Source organism: Dipodomys merriami, unplaced genomic scaffold, assembly GCF_024711535.1.
Source record: "Dipodomys merriami isolate MVZ:Mamm:240054 unplaced genomic scaffold, mDipMer1.0.p SCAF_10, whole genome shotgun sequence".
Classification (NCBI taxonomy): Eukaryota; Metazoa; Chordata; class Mammalia; order Rodentia; family Heteromyidae; genus Dipodomys; species Dipodomys merriami.
The window spans coordinates 13,924,300-13,944,963 of NW_027202271.1; the positions used below are offsets into that span (position 1 = coordinate 13,924,300).

General features: G+C 50.9%; 1 protein-coding gene across 3 annotated transcripts in view; it reads left to right on the plus strand.

Moving 5' to 3' along the window:
- The first annotated feature begins 6,998 nt into the window (after positions 1–6,998).
- Asic1 (acid sensing ion channel subunit 1) overlaps positions 6,999–20,664 on the plus strand; it is a 32,286-nt gene continuing 18,620 nt past the window's right edge. For all 3 annotated transcript variants that reach the window (XM_070040870.1, XM_070040880.1, XM_070040890.1), the window contains exons 1-3: positions 6,999–7,684; positions 8,619–8,996; positions 9,860–10,055. In XM_070040870.1, the coding sequence (XP_069896971.1) occupies positions 8,635–8,996; positions 9,860–10,055 (558 nt within the window). In that variant the 5' untranslated portion in view covers positions 6,999–7,684; positions 8,619–8,634. The remainder of the gene's footprint in view (positions 7,685–8,618; positions 8,997–9,859; positions 10,056–20,664) is intronic.

The window sequence follows — 20,664 nt, forward strand, 5'->3', positions numbered from 1 at the left end:
TGTTGGCTATCTTTACCTTCCCCCAGGTACCACTTTGACCATGCTGCCTCCTGCTCAAAATCCTTCAATTGCTGTCCAGGGCTCACAGAACAAATCTAAGCTTGACCCATAATATTAGAATCTTTATGTCCTCACTTCCACCTACTTCCTGCCTTGATGGTCATACTTTCCCCTCACCCATCAAACATCATCCCTCCCCATCACCAAGCCATCCCTCCCCCTGAGATGCCTTACCTCTCTCTCTCATGCCATTATTGCCAATTCAAACTGAATACTGATCCTCAAGAACCATCTCAAAGGCTACATCCTCCAAGATGCTTCTGGCCAAGATGCTCCCTCCTCTAAGCACTTTATTAGTACTTCTTTCCTGGCAAACATCACATCTGTTTTGTATCAGAATCAGTTACATAGATGTCTGGAGTATAAATTCTGTGAAGGCAGGGCCCACTTCTTTCTTATTTTGTGCAGGTACTGGGGCTTGAACTCAGGACCTAGGTCCCTTAGCTTTTGTGCTTAAGGCTAATGCCCTACCACTTGAGCCACAGCCTCATTCCCAGCCTTTCCATAGGTAGTTAGAGATAAGAGTCTCACAGACTTTCCTGCCCTGACTTCTAATCTTGATTCTCATATTTCAGTCTCCTGAGTAGCTAGGATTACAGGCATGAGCCACTAGCACCCAGCAAGACTCATTTCTTTCCTCTCTCTCTCTCTCTTTCTCTCTTTCTTTCTCTTTCTTTTTTAGTGGGGCTTGAACTCAGGGCCTGGGTGCTATCCCTGAGCTTTTTTTTTTCCTCCACACTAGTGCTCTATCACTTTGAGCCACAGCCCCACTTCTGGTTTTCCCGTGGTTAATTGGAGATAAGAGATTCATGGGTTTCCCCCCCCCAAGCTGGCTTTGAACCTCCATCTCCAGATCCCAGCTTTCTGAGTAGCTCAGATTATAGCCATGAGCCAGCAGCATCTAGCTAAGACTCACTTTGGATTGATTGTGGCAAAGGCAAGGCTGCCTTGCCCAGAGCCTGGAATGTCATTGGTGCCCACCTAACAAGATGTTCAACTCATCCACCTCTGGGTTGTCATGATGTCACATAAGCAGAAGTAACAGAGACTCATAGTCTCACAGCAGAGTAGAGGAGACTGCAGGCCACCTTCACTCACCTCTGCACACCACGCACGAGAGGAGAGGGGACAGGAGACAGAAATGGAGGAAGCCAGCAGTCGACTGTCCCAGGGCCCACAGGGTAGATGGCAAGAAGATGGCAGATTCCAGGAGCATGTGGAGTTGTATCAGCTCAGCTCATTGACATTCCTCCAGACACTCAGCCTTTGTGTCAGTCAATGTGTGTGTGTGTGTGTGTGTGTGTGTGTGTGTGTGTGTGTGTGGACTATTTGGTGGCAGATGCTCTGTGAGGTGAGGCTGATGTCAGCTTCCAAAAGAGGTCTGCCCTTGTGGCCAGCGCTCCTGCGCCCTCGTGTGTCCCGCCCCACCCGGCCCTGAGTTCCAGTTCCCCGCCTGCCAGCCCGCCAGCCAGCCAGCCAGCCGTCTGTGCGCCGGGGCAGAGAGGACCCGCCTTCCACCCTGTTTCCAAACAGCTCCCCTCTCCGCGCCAGCGCCGCTGCCTCTCCCGTCTGTTTGCCCCTCGCCTCCTCCTCCTCCCTCTGTTGGGGCTGCCGCCGCCGCCGATGATGAAATTTGGCTTTGCAACACCCCCCTTTCCTCCCCTTCCTTGCAGGCCCGGGAGAGGATTAAGCCGCTGGAGTCTGAAATCGGAAAGATCCCAGCTTCTGCTCCCCAACACCTCCCTTCGCCCCCTCCTCCTCCCCGCCCATGCAAAACCCAGAAAATTAATCTCCCCTTCTGCCTGTGATATGGCGGGCTGCATTACAAGCTGGGCGTCGAGATAAAGCGGAGAGCCGAGGGACGGCGGCCCAGCGCCGGGGCCCCGGGTGGGGCCGGCCGGGGAGATAAGGGCCTCCCAGCTCCATGAATTATTCACCGGCGCTGCCTCCTCCGGCTCGGCGGCCGCCCTGGGCGCTGAGATTGCGCCTTGCACCCGGGCCGGGTAGGTGGGAGGGGGCTCCCGGGGAAGGGCGGCAGGCTGTCGAGAGAAGAGAGAGGAGGCTGGTGCTTAGCTGGGGGACAACTCCAGAGACCCCAGTCCCCTGCAGGATGGACTGCAAGGGAAGGAAGGGGTTCCCACACACACACACACCCGCTCCAAAAGAAAACAAATCTGGGGACTCCCAGACTCAGCCAGGACACCCCCCCACCACCACCACCACCAGGTGCTCTCCATTTATGCAACTAATTAAACGCGCTATTGAGCCGCGCCACGTGCCAGATCCTGGCAGCCTAGAGCCAGAAATCCAGGTTCATGCCTGAGGATGCCCTGGATACAAAGCCCTCTTCTAAATGCTGGGTGAGCCCAGCTGAGCCTGCTCACCCACAGGGCTCCCCCTCCCCCGCCATCCAAGTGAGCCTGCTCCCCCCCCCTCCATCCGCGCCAATGCTCCTCCCTCCCACCCCCAATAGAAACAACCCCGGCTCCGTCTGGGCACCCTGCCGGAAAGGGGGACAAGAGGAGGAAGGAGAGCAGACTTACTCCCAAGGCGTCTAGGGCCCCTAAAACAGAGAAAGCTGCCTGCACCAGCATCTGGGAGTCGGTGCTAGAGTAGAGGGTTAACCCTGGAAGTTACAGGGAGGAGATAAAGCCCTACAGTGCGTGTCCTGTTTTCCTCTGGCTCTCCCTCTCCCTCCGAGACCCAGAATTCCCAGGCAGGGAGAAGACCTTTAGCTATCTGGTGCCTCCACCTCTCCTTACTTATCCTTCTCTCTCCATCCCAGTCTGTCTCCTCCACATTTCCTCCCTCTCTGCTGCACTGTGTATCCATCTGCCCTTTTAATCTCTACCTTGCCCTGATTTCTCCACCTTGCTTTTACTCCCCCCCTTCTCTTTAATGATCCCTCCCTTCTGAAGCTGTGACTTCAGAAAATGACATGTTGACACATAAATCGGGATGCTCCATAGAAGATGGCTCTCTGTCAACCCTCTTCGTCCACACCCTCAGCTGTGGGGAAGGAAAAGAAGGGTCCTGCGCAGTCTTGGATGCACAGATTGGGGGGGGGAGTGGTATGGAGAGGGAGTCCCCCCAGAGATGCACTGACACAAAGAGATCTTGAGATGCCCAGAGAGCCAGGAATGAGGGGTACCTGAAGAGGGTGAAGGCCAGAGTCCTGGGCAAACACTGGGACAGGCAGCAACCTTGAACCTGCTGCTGCTGCTTCGGTTGGCAAATCAGCAAACAAAGCACATTTAATAAGACCCAAATTCAAGTTGGAGAAGTGCTAATGAGGGGAGAGGGAAAAGGAGGGTTTATCATGGGAGGAGGAAGGGTGAGCCCTTGAAGGATGAAGAAGGCAGTGACTTGGATGAGAAAGGGGGAAATGGGGTGATGGCAGAGAGAGATTTAAGAGAGAGGAAAGGGAAAGAAGAAAGGAGCAGAGAGAGGACAGTATATGGTGTGTGTGTGTGTGGGGGGGTGATCAGAGGAATATTTGATTCCAAAAAGAAAGAAAACAGAGAGGGAGAAGGTGAAGGTCATAGGAAGAGGCAACATGAAGCATGGAGTGAAGGAGGGGTGTGTGGATGGGTACCCAGTCCTCAGCCCCTTCCCAACTTACTGCTAATTAACTCCTTAATTGTCTCTGCATTTGCTGAGCTGGCAGATGAAGTGGATGCAGACAGATTGGGGCACGTGTGATTTCATGCGTGGGGGAGCGAGAAGCACTGCTTGGGAGTCCCAAGGGAACGTATCTCCTCACCCCCCTCCCCTCTCCACCCTCCTCTCCACCCATCTCTCAGAGGCTGGAGGGTGCTTCTGTACCTACAACAGATGGGGCCATCTGCAAGGGAAGCGTCCATGGAGAATTTGCCCCCGTCAGCCTTTTAGAGGCGACCATCCAGCTTACCAGTGTTAATGAAGTACCTACTATTTTACTAGGCCTGCATTGCTTTGTCAGCAGAGGCATCAGCTGCATCCTAGGGACATCTGGACAAGCTAAGTTCTCTACCTAGGACCAGCATGGGTGTGACAGAAATCAGATTTGAACCCAGATCTGCATGATGTTAAAACTCTGGAATGGTTACTGGTCAGAGGCTTCTCTCCAGTGGACTGAGGAGAGAGGCCTCCCCAGGCATGTTTTCCTCTTAAGTCCCAGGGAGAAAAAAAGGATCTGAGACCTATGAACTGCAGAGGTCAGAGACTGGATGAAGCTGGGAGGATACTAGAGGGGCCAGGATGTGTCAGGGTCTGGACAAGAGGTGGGTGGACCCAGAGAAGCAGAAAGAAGCAGTAGGACACTAATCATAGTCCTTAAATCCCTCAAGTGGCATCTTATAAAGGCCTTGGCAATGCCAACTTCCTCTTTTCTTCATCCCTGCCCCACAAACACCCGTCAGGATGTCCCTCCACTGCTACTCTGTTCTGGCCCACCCCTCTATTTCATTCTAGGCCTTTGTTCTAGAATCTCTTGTCCACATGTTTCTCTCTGTCTTGCTACTGGGAGGCTTTTGAGGGAAGGCATTCTGTTACTCTTCATCTTGTTCCCCAGGGCCCATCCTGGGATTCAATACAGGGAAAATGTTAATGGAGGTATTGTGCAATGGACATCTGAAATGAAGAGGAAATAACAGCATAAAGGATTTAGACTGAGTATACAAAAGAACTTCCTAAAATTGGCATCGGTGATACTATAAAGTCTTGATTCACACCCACACATCATAGAGAGCAAGTTTTCTCAAGATTGGCTGCATGTTAGAGGTCTTAGAAACCTGAAAGATTCCCAAATCAGGCACTGGTGGCTCACACCTGTAATTGTAGTTATGCAGGAGGCTAAGATCTGGAGTATGGTGATTTGAGGGCAGTTCAAGCAGAAAAGTCTACAGGACACCTTCTACAAAATAACTAGCAAAAAGCAGGGCTGGAGGCATGGCTCAAGTAGTAGAGTAAGCCAACCAGCCAAACAAGCAGAAAAGTTAGGAGATCTATATTCCACCCCTAGAGATTCTGAGTTAATTGATGTAAGGTGGCACCATTGCATCACTGTTTAGTCTGTCTTGCTGTGGTTGCACTGGTGGTTTTACAACTGCATCCTAATGCTAATGCTAATAATATTCATTATTTACTTATCGAGGATTAACCAAATACAAGCCAAGTACTGAGTATAAGCTTAGTACTAAAAGCTAAGCATTTTCATGCATTATCACATGTAATCCTCAAAAAAAAAAAAACCTTGTGAAATAAATATTGTTTACATCTTATAGATGAGGAAATGGGAGCTCAGAGAGGTCAAGGGACCTGCCCATACTAATAAATGGTAAGACCAGGTTTGGGAAGAACTGAGATCACTTGCTTCACGCCTTTTATCTTCCCCCAGACTCTTCCTGAGGCTGTTCATTGGCCTCAATCAGTCCTCGCCTACCTCCATCTCACCTCATCACCTTCCCTCCACCCCCGCTGCTCCCTCTGTCTCTCGGTAACATCCCAGGTGATTGAAGCAATTTGCAGCCATTAGAAGAGACTCCATGTGTCACTCAGCCTGTGAAGGTGGGAAGGTGGGGAAATCACAGAAGCTCTAAAGTAGTCTCTCCCCTCCCTGCCCCCCCCCCCCGCCCTGCTCCCGAGTACATTTGGTATTCAGGAATCAGACTAGGTCCAATGGCTCCTCTGGTCCCCTTTTTGAGACCCTCTCAGGTGAATTCCCACTGCCAAATGCCCCTTTGAGTATAGTCTAAGTATCTGGGAGAGTGCTGCCACCCAGTGGCTGCCCATAGATATGGCAGCCCACCGACCCCTCCTGATGCTGCTGGACAGCTCCCCTGACCAAGATCTGAATGGAAAACGGTTTTTTTCATGGCAGATGAGCGTACCCTGGGCCTTAGCGGATGGATCTACAGTCATACTCGCACTAGGGACCTCCAGTTTCCATCATGGGTTCCTCGTGTACCCTTACAACTTCCCATCCAACTTCTTTCCCACTTTGTCATCCCCTCCTCCTTACTTGGTTCTTCCAACTTAAAAAACAAACACAATATAAAACAAAACAAAAAAAGCACCATGTCCAGTAGGTTCCCTTCGCACCTTTCTTTCCCCAGAGCTGCACCGTCCTGTAAGTGGAACAAATGAGACACTAGAGAGAATTCTGGTCGCTGCACCCCCCTCCTTCTCATCTGACACCATCAGACCTCAACAGCCTCGGTGCTAAGAGCCCCTAATGAGCATCAGCAAATTAACAGCTTCTCCTTGATTGCTCCTTCTCTGTTAATTGGATAGGGAGGGCCCCCCAAGGCCACTCAGAAAGGAGAAGGAAGGGAGGGAAGGGGAGAGGTAAGAGCTACAAGGAAACAGCCCCCCAGGCCTGGATTCAACCCCCAGACTTCTGCTTCATTTCTGAATATTATCTCCCCTTTCTGTCCCTTCCTCTTCCTGAGCCCTTTATTTCCTTTCCCCTTTTCTTATTCTTAACCAAATCCCCTTGGCATCTGGCCTTTACTCCTTCCTCCTCTCTGTTCCTTTAGAGATTTGGCAATGAGGAACTTCAAACAAGCCCCACTACCACGAAGACAAGCTGAGTGATCGAAGATGGGGGTATAGATGTCAAGGCTGTGTGTTTGTTTATGTATGTGCGTGCGTGTGTGCTTGGTGTGCAGGAGGAATAAGAACAGGTGAAGACCTGTCTGGTCTTCCGGCGAGGGCTCGGTGTGTTGTTGTGGGCCAGGTCTCTGGGCTGGGAGGGCGTTTGTGGTGTGTATGTCTGTGAATGGCATGGTACGACTCCAATCTCTATGTGTCTGAATCTCCATACAGGCAAGTGCTTGAAATCAGTCAAGTGTGACTTGGAGCTTGTGTGTGCCCGTGTGTGTGTGTGCACGCGCGCGCGCGCGCGCGCGTGTGTGTGTGTGTGCACGCGCGCGCGCAAGTGTGCCACCAGAGGAAGCAGCAGCAAGAGGCAGGAGCATCGATCCGAAGGAGACAGCGCGGGGAGGGGGACGCTGGGGGCAGACACCCTCCTTCCTGCGCGCACCCCCGCGCGCGCGCACCCCCCCCCCACACACACACAGAGGCACACACGAGCACACATACAAGCCATTGGGCCACACAGGCAGTGGGGAGACGGGCTCCGGAACCCGAGCGAAGCAGCGCTGCCGAGAGCGGCTGGGAAGAGGGGGAGAGCCAGCGGGGAGGGGAGCCCTGGGTTCCGCTCCCGGGGCCGGGGACCCCGCGCGCACACAGGGCCCGGAGACACCCTCGCAGACACTCGTAGGCGCGCACGCGCACCCTCTCCTCTCCTCCTCCCCTCCCGCCGCCACCCGGCCGGACGATGGATCCCTGCAGATCCCGGGGCTGAAGGCACCCAGCACCGCGCACCGCGCACGGAGCCCCGGGCGGACGAGCCGAGCCGAGCCAGCGAGCGCGCGCAGGCGGGCGGGCGGGCGGCGGAGCGAGCCGAGGCGGGCCGGGCCGGGCCGGCCGCTCCCTGCAGGGCTCTGCGCGGCGTGTGCCGCGGCGGCCGCGGGCTCCGGCTTCGGGCCATGAGCCCCTCCGCGGCTCGGCGCTGAGCCCACGAACGGCCCCGCGCCCCACGACCTGCCACCGGCTGCCAGCTTCCCGAAGCCCCCCTCAGGTGGGTTTCTTCCGATCGCATCGCTTTTTTGCTCGCGGGGCTTCTCCGTGCCCCCCCCACCCCGAAGCCGGGGACTCTTCTTCGCTCCTTAGCTCTCTCCAGCTGCCGGGGAGGCTCGGTGGCGGGGGGGGGGGGGGGGGGTGTCGGGGGCCGAGCCGGGGATCGGACTGCGACGAGAAGCTGGACTGGAGGGGGTGGGGGGGCCTTGGGGCGGGGACAAGTGGCTGTCATATAGGGAACCGCGCCCCCCCCATACATCCACCTCAGGCAATCCTCCACCCCACCCCCAAACACACACACACACACACACACACACACACACACACACACACACACACACACACACAGCCTGCGCCTGTGCCTATGTAAGAACTCAGACACCGCAGGTGAGGACTCAGGCTAGTCCCCTCCCCAGCCGTACCCACCCCCCACACACACCCCCGAGGATTTTCTGGACCAGGTTTAACTCCTGGGGTGACAGTCTAGTCCTGAAGGAAGCAGAAGAGGAGCTTCTGACCCCAGGCTCAGCCCATCTCGGGGAGTTTTGGCTCCATGAATAGGGTAGACAGTCCTGTCCCAGAGTGACCCCACATCTGGAAGGAACTCCTATGCCCGCCTGTGGGAAAATGGGGAATTCCCTCTCTCCCTTCAGCAACTGTATCTGGGGTCTCCCCTGGTCTGGAAGCTTCCCTGGCAGAGCATTCTCTTGGCCTGAGCTGACCTCCCCCGAAGCCCAGCCTCTATATTAGGAGGAGCCCCGTCCGGGATGTGCCCCCCCCTTACCCTGACACCTCTGCACTTGCACAACAGAAGAGTCTAATACACCAAGAGCAAGACCTCTGGAGATAGGGATTCTGGAAGGATGGCATTAGAGCAGCCCATGTGTACTTTTATCCCAGGATGATGATAGACCTCTCTTCCTTCCTCCCTCCAGGATCCCCTCGGCAAGGATGGAACTGAAGGCCGAGGAGGAGGAAGTGGGTGGCGTGCAGCCCGTGAGCATCCAGGCCTTTGCCAGCAGCTCTACCCTGCACGGCCTGGCCCACATCTTCTCCTATGAGAGGCTGTCTCTGAAGCGGGCCCTGTGGGCCCTGTGCTTTCTGGGCTCGCTGGCCGTGCTGCTGTGTGTGTGTACCGAGCGTGTGCAATACTACTTCCACTACCATCATGTCACCAAGCTCGATGAGGTGGCTGCCTCCCAGCTCACCTTCCCTGCCGTCACGCTGTGCAACCTCAATGAGTTCCGCTTTAGCCAAGTCTCCAAGAATGACCTGTACCATGCTGGTGAGCTGCTGGCCCTGCTGAACAACAGGTGGGCAACTCTCACCTCCCCCCTTGGTCCAGCTTATTGGGGTGCCAGTCAGGTTGCTTACTTTCTTACCCTACCCAGAGCCAGCCAACTTTGCCCTCTTGCTACCACTTCCCCACCTTCCCCCCTTCCACAAACCATAAAGGAGCTGGGGTACTGCTAAAGCACCCAATTAAGGATACCCAATCTCTATTCCAATATAATCCAAAAGAGCTCTACCCCCACCTGCCCAGCCTGAGCTGTGAGTGAGATGTCAGCACCCAGTCTTAGTTAACTTTGCCCTCCCCCCTGCCTTGTCTTCCTCACTTAGAAATGGGAAAGACCACCTTCAACTGGCAGAGACTATATCACAAATGCTATAACTCCTGCTGCTTCCCTGCTTCATCTTACTTTGTTTTGTGTGCTTATTTGCTTTGTGCCTTTGTGCTGGTCCTGGTGCTTGAACTCAGGGTCTTGGAGCTGTCTCTTGGCTCTTATGCTTAAGGCTAGCACCCTACCACTTGAGCCAGAGCTCACTTGGCTTTGTGCTGGTTAATTAGAGACAAATGTCTCTTGAACTTTCCTGGCTTTGAACCACAATTTTCATATCCCAGCGTCCTGAGTAGCTAGGATTACAGGCGTGAGCCACTGGTGCCTGACAATGCATCTCAATCTTGTGCTAAAAGGCCCAGCTTTTGAGCAGCCACCGTAAGTCCTCTGACTCCGTGTGGTATATCCTCTGGACATGCACAGCTCTTCTTCCTTGCATGTCTGTGCCCAGATCTGCCCCCAACCCAGGACTGGATGTTGCCCCACCCCAAGTATAAGATGAGCTCTGGTGGTCATGTTCACCCATGTGGTATTTCCCACCCTATTCCTGGCTCCAGGTATGAGATACCCGACACACAGATGGCTGATGAAAAGCAGCTGGAGATATTGCAGGACAAGGCCAACTTCCGCAGCTTCAAACCCAAGCCTTTCAACATGCGTGAGTTCTATGACCGAGCTGGTCATGACATTCGTGACATGCTGCTCTCCTGCCATTTCCGAGGGGAAGTCTGCAGCGCTGAAGACTTCAAGGTGGTGAGTGATTCCCTAATGCAGGTGGGAGTGTCAGCCTGGCCCTCAGAGAAGGAAACCAGGTTTCTTGCAAGGCTTGCTGTTTGGGAAGAGGCAATTGTATGTCTTCAGCTTTGCTTTTGACAGGAGAGGACTGTGCTCAGCACTTGGTATATTTGCTCTGTGTGAGACCTGAGCCTCAGCCTTGCCTCCATGACGGTGCTCACCACAACACACACTTGCAGACACTCCCATACGCATACATTCATGTAGCCTGGTCTGCCCCCAGTGTTACTTTCTGGGTCACAGGTGTCACAATTAAGAGTGGTGGTTATTACTCAAAGTTAATTTAGGAACTGTCACCTGGGAGCTTGAAAGGAATGCAATCTTGACAGGAACCAGTGACTTATGCCTATAGGCCTAGCTACTCGAGAGGCTGAGATCTGAGGATTGAGGTTCAAAGCCAGCCGAGGCAGGAAAGTCCATGAGACTCTTATCTCCAATTAATCACCAAAAAGCTAGAAGTGAAGCTGTGACTCAAGTTGTAGAGTGCTGGCCTTAAGCAAAAAAAAGCTAGGGTCACGGGGCGCTGGTGGCTCACGCCTGTAATCCTAGCTACTCAGGAGGCTGAGATCTGAGGATCGCAGTTCAAAGCCAGCCCGGGCAGGAGAGACCGTGAGACTCCTATCTCCAATAAAACCACCAGAAAACCGGAAGTGGTACTGTAGCTCAAGTGGTAGAGCGCTTGCCTTGAGCTGAAGAGCTAAGGGACAGCGCCCAGGCCCAGAGTTCAAGCTCCACGACCGACAAAAAAAAAAAAAAAAAAGCTAGGGTCAGTTTCTAGGCCCTGAGTTCAAGCCCAGAACTAGCACCAAAAAGAGACAGACAGACAGACAGACAGATAGAGAGAAAGAGAAGGAAGGAAAGAAAGAAAAAGAGTGGAAGAAAGGAAGAGAGTGAGAGAAAGAAAGAAAGAAAAGAAGGAAGGAAGGAAGAAAGAAAGAAAGAAAGAAAGGCAGGCCTTTGTCCCCTACCTCATTTCCCAGACCTACTGAATCAGAATTTGCATTCTGACAAGATCCCTGTTCGAGAGCTGGAGAGCAACTCAAATAGTAGAGTACTTGTCTAGCAAATACACAGAGTTAAAACCTCATTATTGCTCCCTTCCCCATACACACCACACACACACACACACACACACACACACACACACACACACACACACACTTAAAAGTTTGAGAAGCACCACAAAACAGAGGGTAAGCAAACTTTTCTCTTAAATAGCCAGCCAAGTAGTTGGGCATATGGGCACATGCCTGTAATCCTGGCATTCAAGGGGCTGAGGCAGGAGGACTGTGAATTCCAGAACAGCCTAGGCTATAGGTGAAACCCTGTCATGCAACAGGCAAATAGGTTATTTTTCCTTCTGTGGTACCCTCCCTGCCTATGCATACTTGCAGGCACATGTGTACACACACACACACACACACACACACACACACGTTTGTTTAGGTTCTCCCCCTACCAGCAAGAGCCACAGAGGCAGGGTTGGAGGGGCTCAGAATGTACAGTCCTGGCTAAACGCTTATAAAAATGGAGATGTCCCTTTCCAACTGGCACTACACTCCATAGATGTGGTGGCCTCAGGCCAGCCTGAGGAACTGATTTCCACATCTGACCTGCTAGGTAGCCCTAGGCAAGTCACACAGATTATTCAAGGTTAAGAGACACACCAAGCTGGTTGTTGTAAAGCATGCCTATAATCCCAGCACTCAGGAGGCTGAGGCAGGATGGTGAGTTTAAGGCCAGTGTGAACTACATAGAAAGAACTTGTCAAACACCAACAAGAAAAAAAAAAAAAAAAACAACCAGAAAGAGACCAAAAGACCTACAGCCATATATGAATGGGTGAAAGATGCTTATTAATGCTTCCTAGTGTTTGCCAGGCTCTCTGTATCCCTTTGATAGATGCCATATTAGCTCTATTCTACAAATGCACAGACCAAGACACAAAGAGGTAGAATAATTTACTGCAGTCCACTGCCTGGTTAATGATAGAATCAGGATTAGAACTCATGCTTCCTTAAATCCCAGTGAAGTATACCCCTTAGAGTTCCTCTGTGCACTTCCACCTTTTTTTTTTTTTTTTTTTGGTAGTACCAGTACTGGGGCTTGAACTCAGGGCCTGAATGCTATCTTTTAGCTTTTTCACTCAAGACTGGCCCTCTACCACTTAAGCCACAGCTCCATTTTGGCTTTTTAGTGATTAATGATTAAAAAAAAAGTCTCAGATTTTCCTGCCCAGGTTGGCTTGAACCTCTGATCTCATCCTCTTGAGTAGCTAGGATTATAGGTATGAGCCACCAGTACCTAGCCACTTTTTCTTTCCAAAGCTTGGGTCCCCAAACACCCCTGGGGTGCTTACTACCAACTTCCCCATCTTTGAGCTTCCTTTTTCTCCCTGTCCATTTTCTTCCCCACTGGCTTGCTTCCTCCTAGCATGAACTACCATTGTTTGTATAGAAAGACTAAAGCCATGGTTATGTTACTGTTTACAGCTGAGGTTATACAAGACTTCCCCTATTTAAGCCCTGCTCCACAGACAGATTTCACAGGCCTTTGTCAATCCTGCTAGACAAAGTTTGTATGATCTGAATTATCAACAGCTTGCTGAGCTTGGCTGACAGAGAGCTTAAGACAGATGCAACAACCACTTCCTTCTCTTTTCTTTCTTCACTACAGGAAAGGCTTAGATTTCCCAGAGATTGAGACCAGGGAGTCGCCAAGCTCATAAACTATGTTCCTAAGAAAAATAAAATTGTAGGTGAAGGTAGGAAGCAAAAGCCAAACCCACAAGCAGAAGTAACCAACAGGAAGAAAAGAGAACATACTAACTTTTTTTTTTGGGGGGGGTCCGGTCATGGGGCCTGAAATCTGGGCCTAGACGCTGTCCCTTAGCTCTTCAGCTCAAGGCTAGTGCTCTACCACTTGAGCCACAGCTCCACTTGTGGCTTTTTTTTCCTGCTTATGTGGTGCTGAGGAATCGAACCCAGGGCTACCTTCCCAGCCCAGAACATACTAACTTTGATGGTTTGTGTTGCTAGATGAAAATAGGAAGTGCTTAGCTTAACCTGGAAAGTATAAAGTTGGGATATAATAAGCCCATTGAAAGTGTCCAGTTGAGGGCTGGGAAGGTGGCTCAGTGGTAGAACGCTTGCCTTGCATACATGAGGCCCTGGGTTCGATTCCTCAGCACCACATAAGCAAAAAGAAAAAAGGCTGGAAGTGGCACTGTGGCTCAAGTGGTAGAGCCCTAGCCTTGAGCTGAAGAGCTGAGGGACAGTGCCCAGGCCCAGAGTTCAGGCCCCACGACCGGACCCCAAAAAAAAAAAGAAAAGAAAGTGTTCAGTTGAATCTTTCCATCATTTCCAGAGACTTTAAATGGTGATGTTAAGACATGTTCAACTGGGTAACAGTGGCTCATGCCTGTAATCCTAGCTACTCAGGAGACTGAGATCTGAGGATCGCAGTTCAAAGCCAGCCCTGGCAGAAAAGACTCTGTGAGATTCTTTATCTCCAATTAACCACTCAAAAACCCAAAGTGGTGTTATTGCTCAAAATGGTAGAGCACTAGCCTTGAGCAAAAGAGCTCTAAGACAGCACCCAGGTCCTGAGTTCAAGCTGGCAAACAACAACAACAAAATGACATGTTCAAAGTTAGGCACTGGTGACTCATACCTATAATCCTCGCTACTCAAGACACAGATCTGAGGATCAAGGTTCAAAGTCAATCTGGGTAGGAAAGTCCATGAGATTCTTTACTCCAATTAACTACTAAGAAGCCAGAAATGGAGCTGTGGCTCAAGTGGTAGAGGAACGATCTAAAGCAAAATTGCTAAGGAAGAGCACAAGGCCCTGAGTTCAAGCCCTAGTACCAGCACAAAACCAAAAACATGTTTGGTTTAAAATATGACTGACCCATGTTATCTGAGTGGACAATTTCTAAGCTGTCATGTGAGGTGTGATTGGCTCATAGCATTCTGGAGCAATTTCAATGTGAGAACAGATACACAGGTTAACACTGTCCAGGCCCCGCTGTAACATTTCTCAGTGCTGGGTTTCCAGGAAAAGACCATAGCTTTCTATGTCTTCATGTCAAAGATTTGATCCTCATTATGGCTGCTGTGGGTGGGCTGACCTCCCTGCCAGTCCTAGGGCTTGAACTCAGGGCCTGGGCACTGTCCCTGAGCCTCTCTGTGCTAGCACTCTACCACTTGAGCCACAGTGCCACTTCCGGCTTTTTCTGTTTATATGGTACCAAGAAATCGAACCCAGGGCTTCATGCATGCTAGGCAAGCACTTTACCACTAAGCCACATTCCCAGCCTTTACCAGCCTCATTCTATGTTAAGAGCTTTACCACTTCTACCTGTGGGGTTGCCCCTGCACTGATGGGAGTCAAGTTGTGAGTCACTGTCTGTTACCTTCTTGGTGGAGAATGGCCTAGCAAGGCCCTAGAGGACTCATAGATACTTTGCCTGGTATTCTACCCTTTCATCTCTTCTTGGTCTCATAATGAACATCAATCTCTCCATCCTTCTTATTCTCTGCTAGGCCCAGAGGTGTATTGGGGATGTGGATCATTGAACAAATGTAGCACTAACAGAAAACAGCTGTCTACACAGTGAAGGCTTAGGCAAGATCAACTTGGCTTTTCTTTCTTCCTTTCTTTTCTTTTCCTTTTTTCTTCCTTTCTCTCTTTCATTTTTCTTTCCTTCCTTTCTTCTTCTTCCTCTTTCTTTTTCTTTTTTTTTTTTTTGGTTACTTGGGATTGAACTCTGGGCCTGGGCACTGTCCCTCAGCTCTTCAGCTCAAGGCTAGCACTCTACTACTTGAGCCATAGCTCCACTTCCAGTTTTCTGGTGGTTTATTGGAGATAAGAGTCTCATGGAGGGGCTAGGAAGGTAGCTCAGTGGTAGAGTGCTTGCCCTTGCATGCATGAGGCCCTGGGTTCGAGTCCTCAGCACCACATAAGCAGAAAAAGCTGGAAGTGGTGCTGTGGCTCAAGTGGTAGAGCGCTAGCCTTGAGCTGAAGAGCTGAGGGACAGTGCCCAGGCCCAGAGTTCAGGTACCATGACTGGCAAAAAAAAAAAAAAATTTTTAAAAAAAAAGAGTCTCATGGACTTTCTTGCCTGAGTTGGCTTTGAACTGTGAATCCTTGGATTTCAGCCTCTTTAGTAGATAGGATTATAGGCGTGAGCCACCAGGGCCTGGCTCCTCTTTATTTTTCTTTTCTCACTCTTTTTCTTCCTTCCCCCTTTCTTTCTTCCTTCCTTTCTCTCTCTCTTTCTTCCTTCCTTTCTCTCTTTCTTTTTCTCTTTCTCTCCCTTCCTTCCTTCCTTCCTTCCTTCCTTCCTTCCTTCCTTCCTTCCTTCTTTTCTTTTCTTTTGACATGGCTGTATATTCCAGCGTGGCTTCAAATTCATCCTCCACCTGCCTCTGCCTCCCAAACATTGAGATTACAGGCGTGCACATGTCACTATACCCAGCAAGAGAAGGAGGTCTTAACTAATGGCCCAAGTCCTTGCTCAAAGTGTTTACGAAACACAGTGTTCATGGGGCTATGTGGACTCTTTTGTGGATTTTCTAAGGGCAACCCTCATCTAAACAATAAGAACCCTGTTCCTACAGGATAGTTCCAGGAGGCATAGGAAGGTGGCTACTCTGGTTTCTAAAGGCCTCCAAAGACAAGGGTCTGCAGTAATAGACACCCTCCAGATGTGCTCCTGAATCCAGCTCTACCGTGGGGATTGGTGTTCAGAAAATGTTGGGCAGGATCCTTCCTCCTGTGAATGAGCTTGTGGAGGATGAAGGTGGATATCCTGCACTAAATCCAGGAGAAACTAGTTTGGAAGTCCTTCGGATTGAAGGGGCAGAGGGCAGGTGGGTAGGCCTCAGTAGCTGTCTCCTGAACCACCAAAAGAATAATGAATGCCAACCACAAAACTCCCTCTTTCCTGGCTGCCTCATTTGTTGCCAGGGTAACAGGGTGTGGGGCTCCTCTCTCCTGTCCCACCTTAAGGCTAATCAGGCTGAGCAGGGCAGGGGTTCTGTGGAGGGGGACTGGGGGCGCAGCTGTCCGCTGGTGTCTGGGCGGGGGCTGGGAGTGAACATAGTCGCAGCTGGTGCCGGCCTCCAGCTGCACCTTATCTGTCCCTGGCAGTGGGAGCAGAGATGTGGCTGGAATGCTGAGCAGCTCCAAGGGGAGGGGGCTGGCAGATGGCTGCCAAGTCTGCCCTATGCTCCCCTCTCTCCTGGGGGGAGAGAGAGAAGCAACAATTTATGTCTGGACCTGGAAGAGGAGGGTAGAAAAGTATGTGTGGTAGGAGCAATAATCCCTCTTGAGAAGGGTAGAATTGGGGGGGGGCATGAGTCAGTGGGGGAACCCACAGGATTCCCCAAGGAATTCCCAAATAAAGAGATGGAGTAAAGAGAGTATAGGCATAGAAATTCGCCCCCCCCCCAAAAAAAGGTTCTGGAATGAAAACATGGATAGGCGATCCTGCAGCCCAGATGAGGACAAAGAGGTCACTATAAAGCAATTAAGAAGCCCTTCGCCAGTGGCTCCAGCCTGTAATCCTAGCTACTCAGGAGACGGAGATCTGAGGAGTGCAGTTCAAAGCCAGGATGGGCAGGAAAGTCCTGGAGATTCTTCAGTGAAAAAGCTAAGGGAAAGCAGGAGGCCCTCAGTTCAAGTTCCAGAACCGGAGATAGATAGATGGATGGATAGATAGATAGATAGATAGATAGATAGATAGATAGATAGATAGATAGATAGATAGATAGATAGATAGATAGATAGATAGATAAACAATTAGAGCCCAGGAATAGCAGGGTCCAGGGTTCTGTCCCTCCACAGACAGCCCTTCCCCATCCCCTTCTCCAGAAGCTCAGAAGGAGAGTCTCACTGGAGCCCCCCACCCCCATCTCATTGCCTGGGTCTGTTTCCTCTAGCTAGGAAGGGAGCCTCAGAGAGGAAAGGAAGCAGTCCAGACCATGCAGACAGAGGGAGGAGAGTCTGGATGACAATTTCCACAGGGTGGGTAGGAATGGGAGCATGCACTATTTGCAGAGGGTTAAAAGAGATTCCTAGCCAGGTGTCTCACGCCTGTAAGTCTAGCTACTCAGTAGGATGAGATCTGAAGATCATGGATTTGAAGGCAGTCTGGGCAGGAAAGATTCATCTCCAACTGACCACCAAAAAGCTGGAAGTAGAACAGTGGTTCAAGGATAGAGCCCTAGCTTTGAGCACAACAGCTCATGGACAGTGCCTAGGCCCAGAGTTCAAGCCCCAGGACGGACACACACACACACACACACACACACACACACACACACACACACACACACAAAGAGGCTCTAGTTGAAAGCCGGCTCCACTTGTCTGAGGGGTTAATGGATAGCATGACTTCATTCTGTCCTTCCCCTCTCTCCCTCTTCCCCAGAAAGTACTAGAACTAAGTAGTAGCCAAGGTCTGGGGAGTCACTGATTAGAGCCAGTTGCAGGACTCCAGGTGGCTGGGCTGGGGGTCTCTTTCTCCTTTGCCCTTGCTCTACACACACACATATATACAAACATCTTTTGGGTAAACAAACGTCTTTGGAGTACTTTGGTTTCTTCCTTCACCTCCCTCCCCCGCCCTTCCCCCAACCAGTTCTCCCAGAAGGCTATCAGCTAAGAGGCTACTCGAAGCTAATTGATCTCCTAACTGTTGCCTAAAGTAATAGGGAATTGATGGAAGTAACTAAGTGCCTCTGGGGACAGAAGTGAAGTGCTTCCTCCATGCCCCGCTGGCAGCGCCCTGGACAGCTCAATTGAAGGTACACCCACCGCACCCCAAGGTGCAGTCCCAGAGGCAGAAGGAAGGCTTCCAGAGAGGGCTGCAGGAAGCTCTGCTGTAGGATAGAGATAGCTCCCTTTGTGTGTGTGTGTGTTTGTGTGTGTGCGTGCACGCACGCGCACGCGCATGCCAGTGTGCCAGTAATGGGACTTAAATTCAGGCCTGGTTGCTGTACCTTAGCTTTATTATTTTATTTTTTTCCTCAAGATTGGTGCTCTTAGGCTGGGAAGGTGGCTCAGTGGTAGAGCGCTTGCCTTGCATGCCTGAGGCCCTGGGTTCGATTCCTCAGCACCACATAAGCAAAAATGAAAAAAGCCGGAAGTGGCACTGTGGCTCAAGTGGTAGAGCACTAGCCTTGAGCTGAAGAGCTGAGGGACAGCGCCCAGGCCCAGGGTTCAGGCCCCACGACCGGACCAAAAAAAAAAAAAAAAAAAAAAAAAGATTGGTGCTCTTGAGAGCCACAGCTCCATTTCCAGCTTTTTGGTGGTTAATTGGAGATGAGAGTCTCATAGACCTTCCTGCCTGGGTTGGCTTTAAACTTTAATCCTCAGTTCTCTCCAGTCTCCTGAGTAGCTAGGATTATAGGCATGAGCCACTGTACCAAGCTGCAAGGTAGCTTTAAAGTGTGCCACAACTTCACACAAGACTTAAACAGGAAACAAACAAACAAACAAACAACTAAGGGCCAGTGCCCCAGGACTGGCACAAAAAATTAAGTGATGGCTAGCTGGAATGGAGGAGAGAGCTAGGTAAGGGCAGAGTTGCACCTGACTCCACCTCTCAGCTTCTGTGTCCAATTTCCTGCAAAGAGAGAGACTATATAAAGGTTCTTAGAAGGTTTTTTGTTAGCTGGGTGCTGGTGGCTCATGCCTATAATCCTACCTATTCAAGAGATCTGAAGGATCATGGTTCAAAGCCAGCCTGGGCAGGAAAGTCCTTGAGACTCTTATCTCCAATTAACTACCAAAAGAGCCAGAAGTAGAGTTCTGGCTCAAGTGGTAGAGAGCTAGCCTTGAGCAAAAAAGCTCAGGGATAGTGTCCCAAGTTCTTTGGCAAGAGCTATCCCCCTCCTAATCTTCTGGGAAACTAAACCCATGCTAGCCTAAATGCATAATGGATGTACCCAGACATGGGCATAAGACATCTTTCTCTCGTTTAAAATGAGCAGGAAGCTGCTGTATTTCCTTAAGAAACTGTAAGAGAATCTGCCATGCCAGGCTCTCCAAGGCCACACTAGCAGAAAAAGAAGGGCAAGTTGTGGTCTTTCCTGAGATCACATGAGTTCTCAGAAAGAAAAACCTTTCCCACCCCTCTCATCTGCTGTGGCTCACCGGCTGCCTCTCAACGTGTGGCTGCCCATCCTTGGGCCTGGAAGGTTGGGCTTTGATGTTTAGTGTTGTGTGTCTCTAATTGGTGTGTCGCATCAGCGTGCCTGGCTAAGAACGTCCCCGGGGAGAGACTGCCGCAGTGGCCTTGACCATAGGCAGTAGCAGCTAACTCCGGTTTCTGAGAGATTCCTCCTGGCCCACATGCCTCCAGGGAGGCAGCACACATGTACACCTCCCTGTGTATGCCGGGAAGAGGGGGGCTATGGATATAGACTAGGGTATAATGTGGACATATATGAATGTGCACGGGGGCACACGCAACTCCGCATGTGGCTGTGGAAGACAGTTTTTGTGAGGACAAAGCTCTAGTTGCATGCAGAGCACATACCAAGCCAAATTAATCATCTCTTTCAGTCTTGCTTTGAAATTTACAAATTCCCTTCACTTTCCATCATGTGGGCCTCCTAATGCTAGAAGGCAGGGAGATTTTATTTTATTTATTTTTTTTGGCGGGGAGGGGGGGGGGGTCTGGTCCTGGGGCCTGAACTCTGGGCCTGGGCACTATCCCTCAGCTCTTCAGCTCAAGGCTAGCGCTCTACCACTTGAGCAACAGCACCACTTCCGGCTTTTTTCTTTTTGTTTATGTGGTGCTGGGGAATCGAACCCAGGGCCTCAGGCATGCAAGGCAAGCGCTCTACCACTGAGCCACCTTCCTAGCCCGGCAGGGAGATTTTAATATCTTCATAGGAAAGATGAGGAAACTGAGGCTCAGAGGCAGTATGGGACTTGCCTGAAAAAGTTATAACAAGCCAGAGGATGACAGAATGGGGCCCTGACTTCAGAGTGAAGGCCAAGTTTTCTGTGCGTGGTGGACTAGGTTGCACTAGGGTCTCCAGCTGTTTGCTGTCCTATGGAGAGAAGGTTCTAGAAATCTCTTCTCCAGGTTAAATGTGCCAAGCTTCTAGATTCCCCTGTCTCTTTCTTTCTTTCTGTCTCTCTTTTTTTGGTGCCAGTGCTGGTGCTTGAACTCAGGGCCTAGGAGCTGTCTCTTAGTTGTTGTTTTTTTTCACTTAAGCTTGGTGCTCTACCACTTGAACCACAGCTCCACTTTGGACTTTTTACTGGTTAAATGGAGATTTAAAAATATCTCACAGAGGGCTGGGACGGTGGCTCAGTGGTAGAGCGCTTGCCTTGCATGCAAGAGGCCCTGGGTTCTATTCCTCAGCACCACATACGCAAAAAGAAAAAAGCCGGAAGTGGCTCAAGTGGTAGAGCACTAGCCTTGAGCTGAAGCTGAGCGACAGCGCCCAGGCCCAGAGTTCAGGCCCCATGACCGGACCCAAAAAAAATGTTAAAAAAAAATCTCAGACTTTCTTTTTTTGGGGGGGAGGGGGTCCGGTCGTGG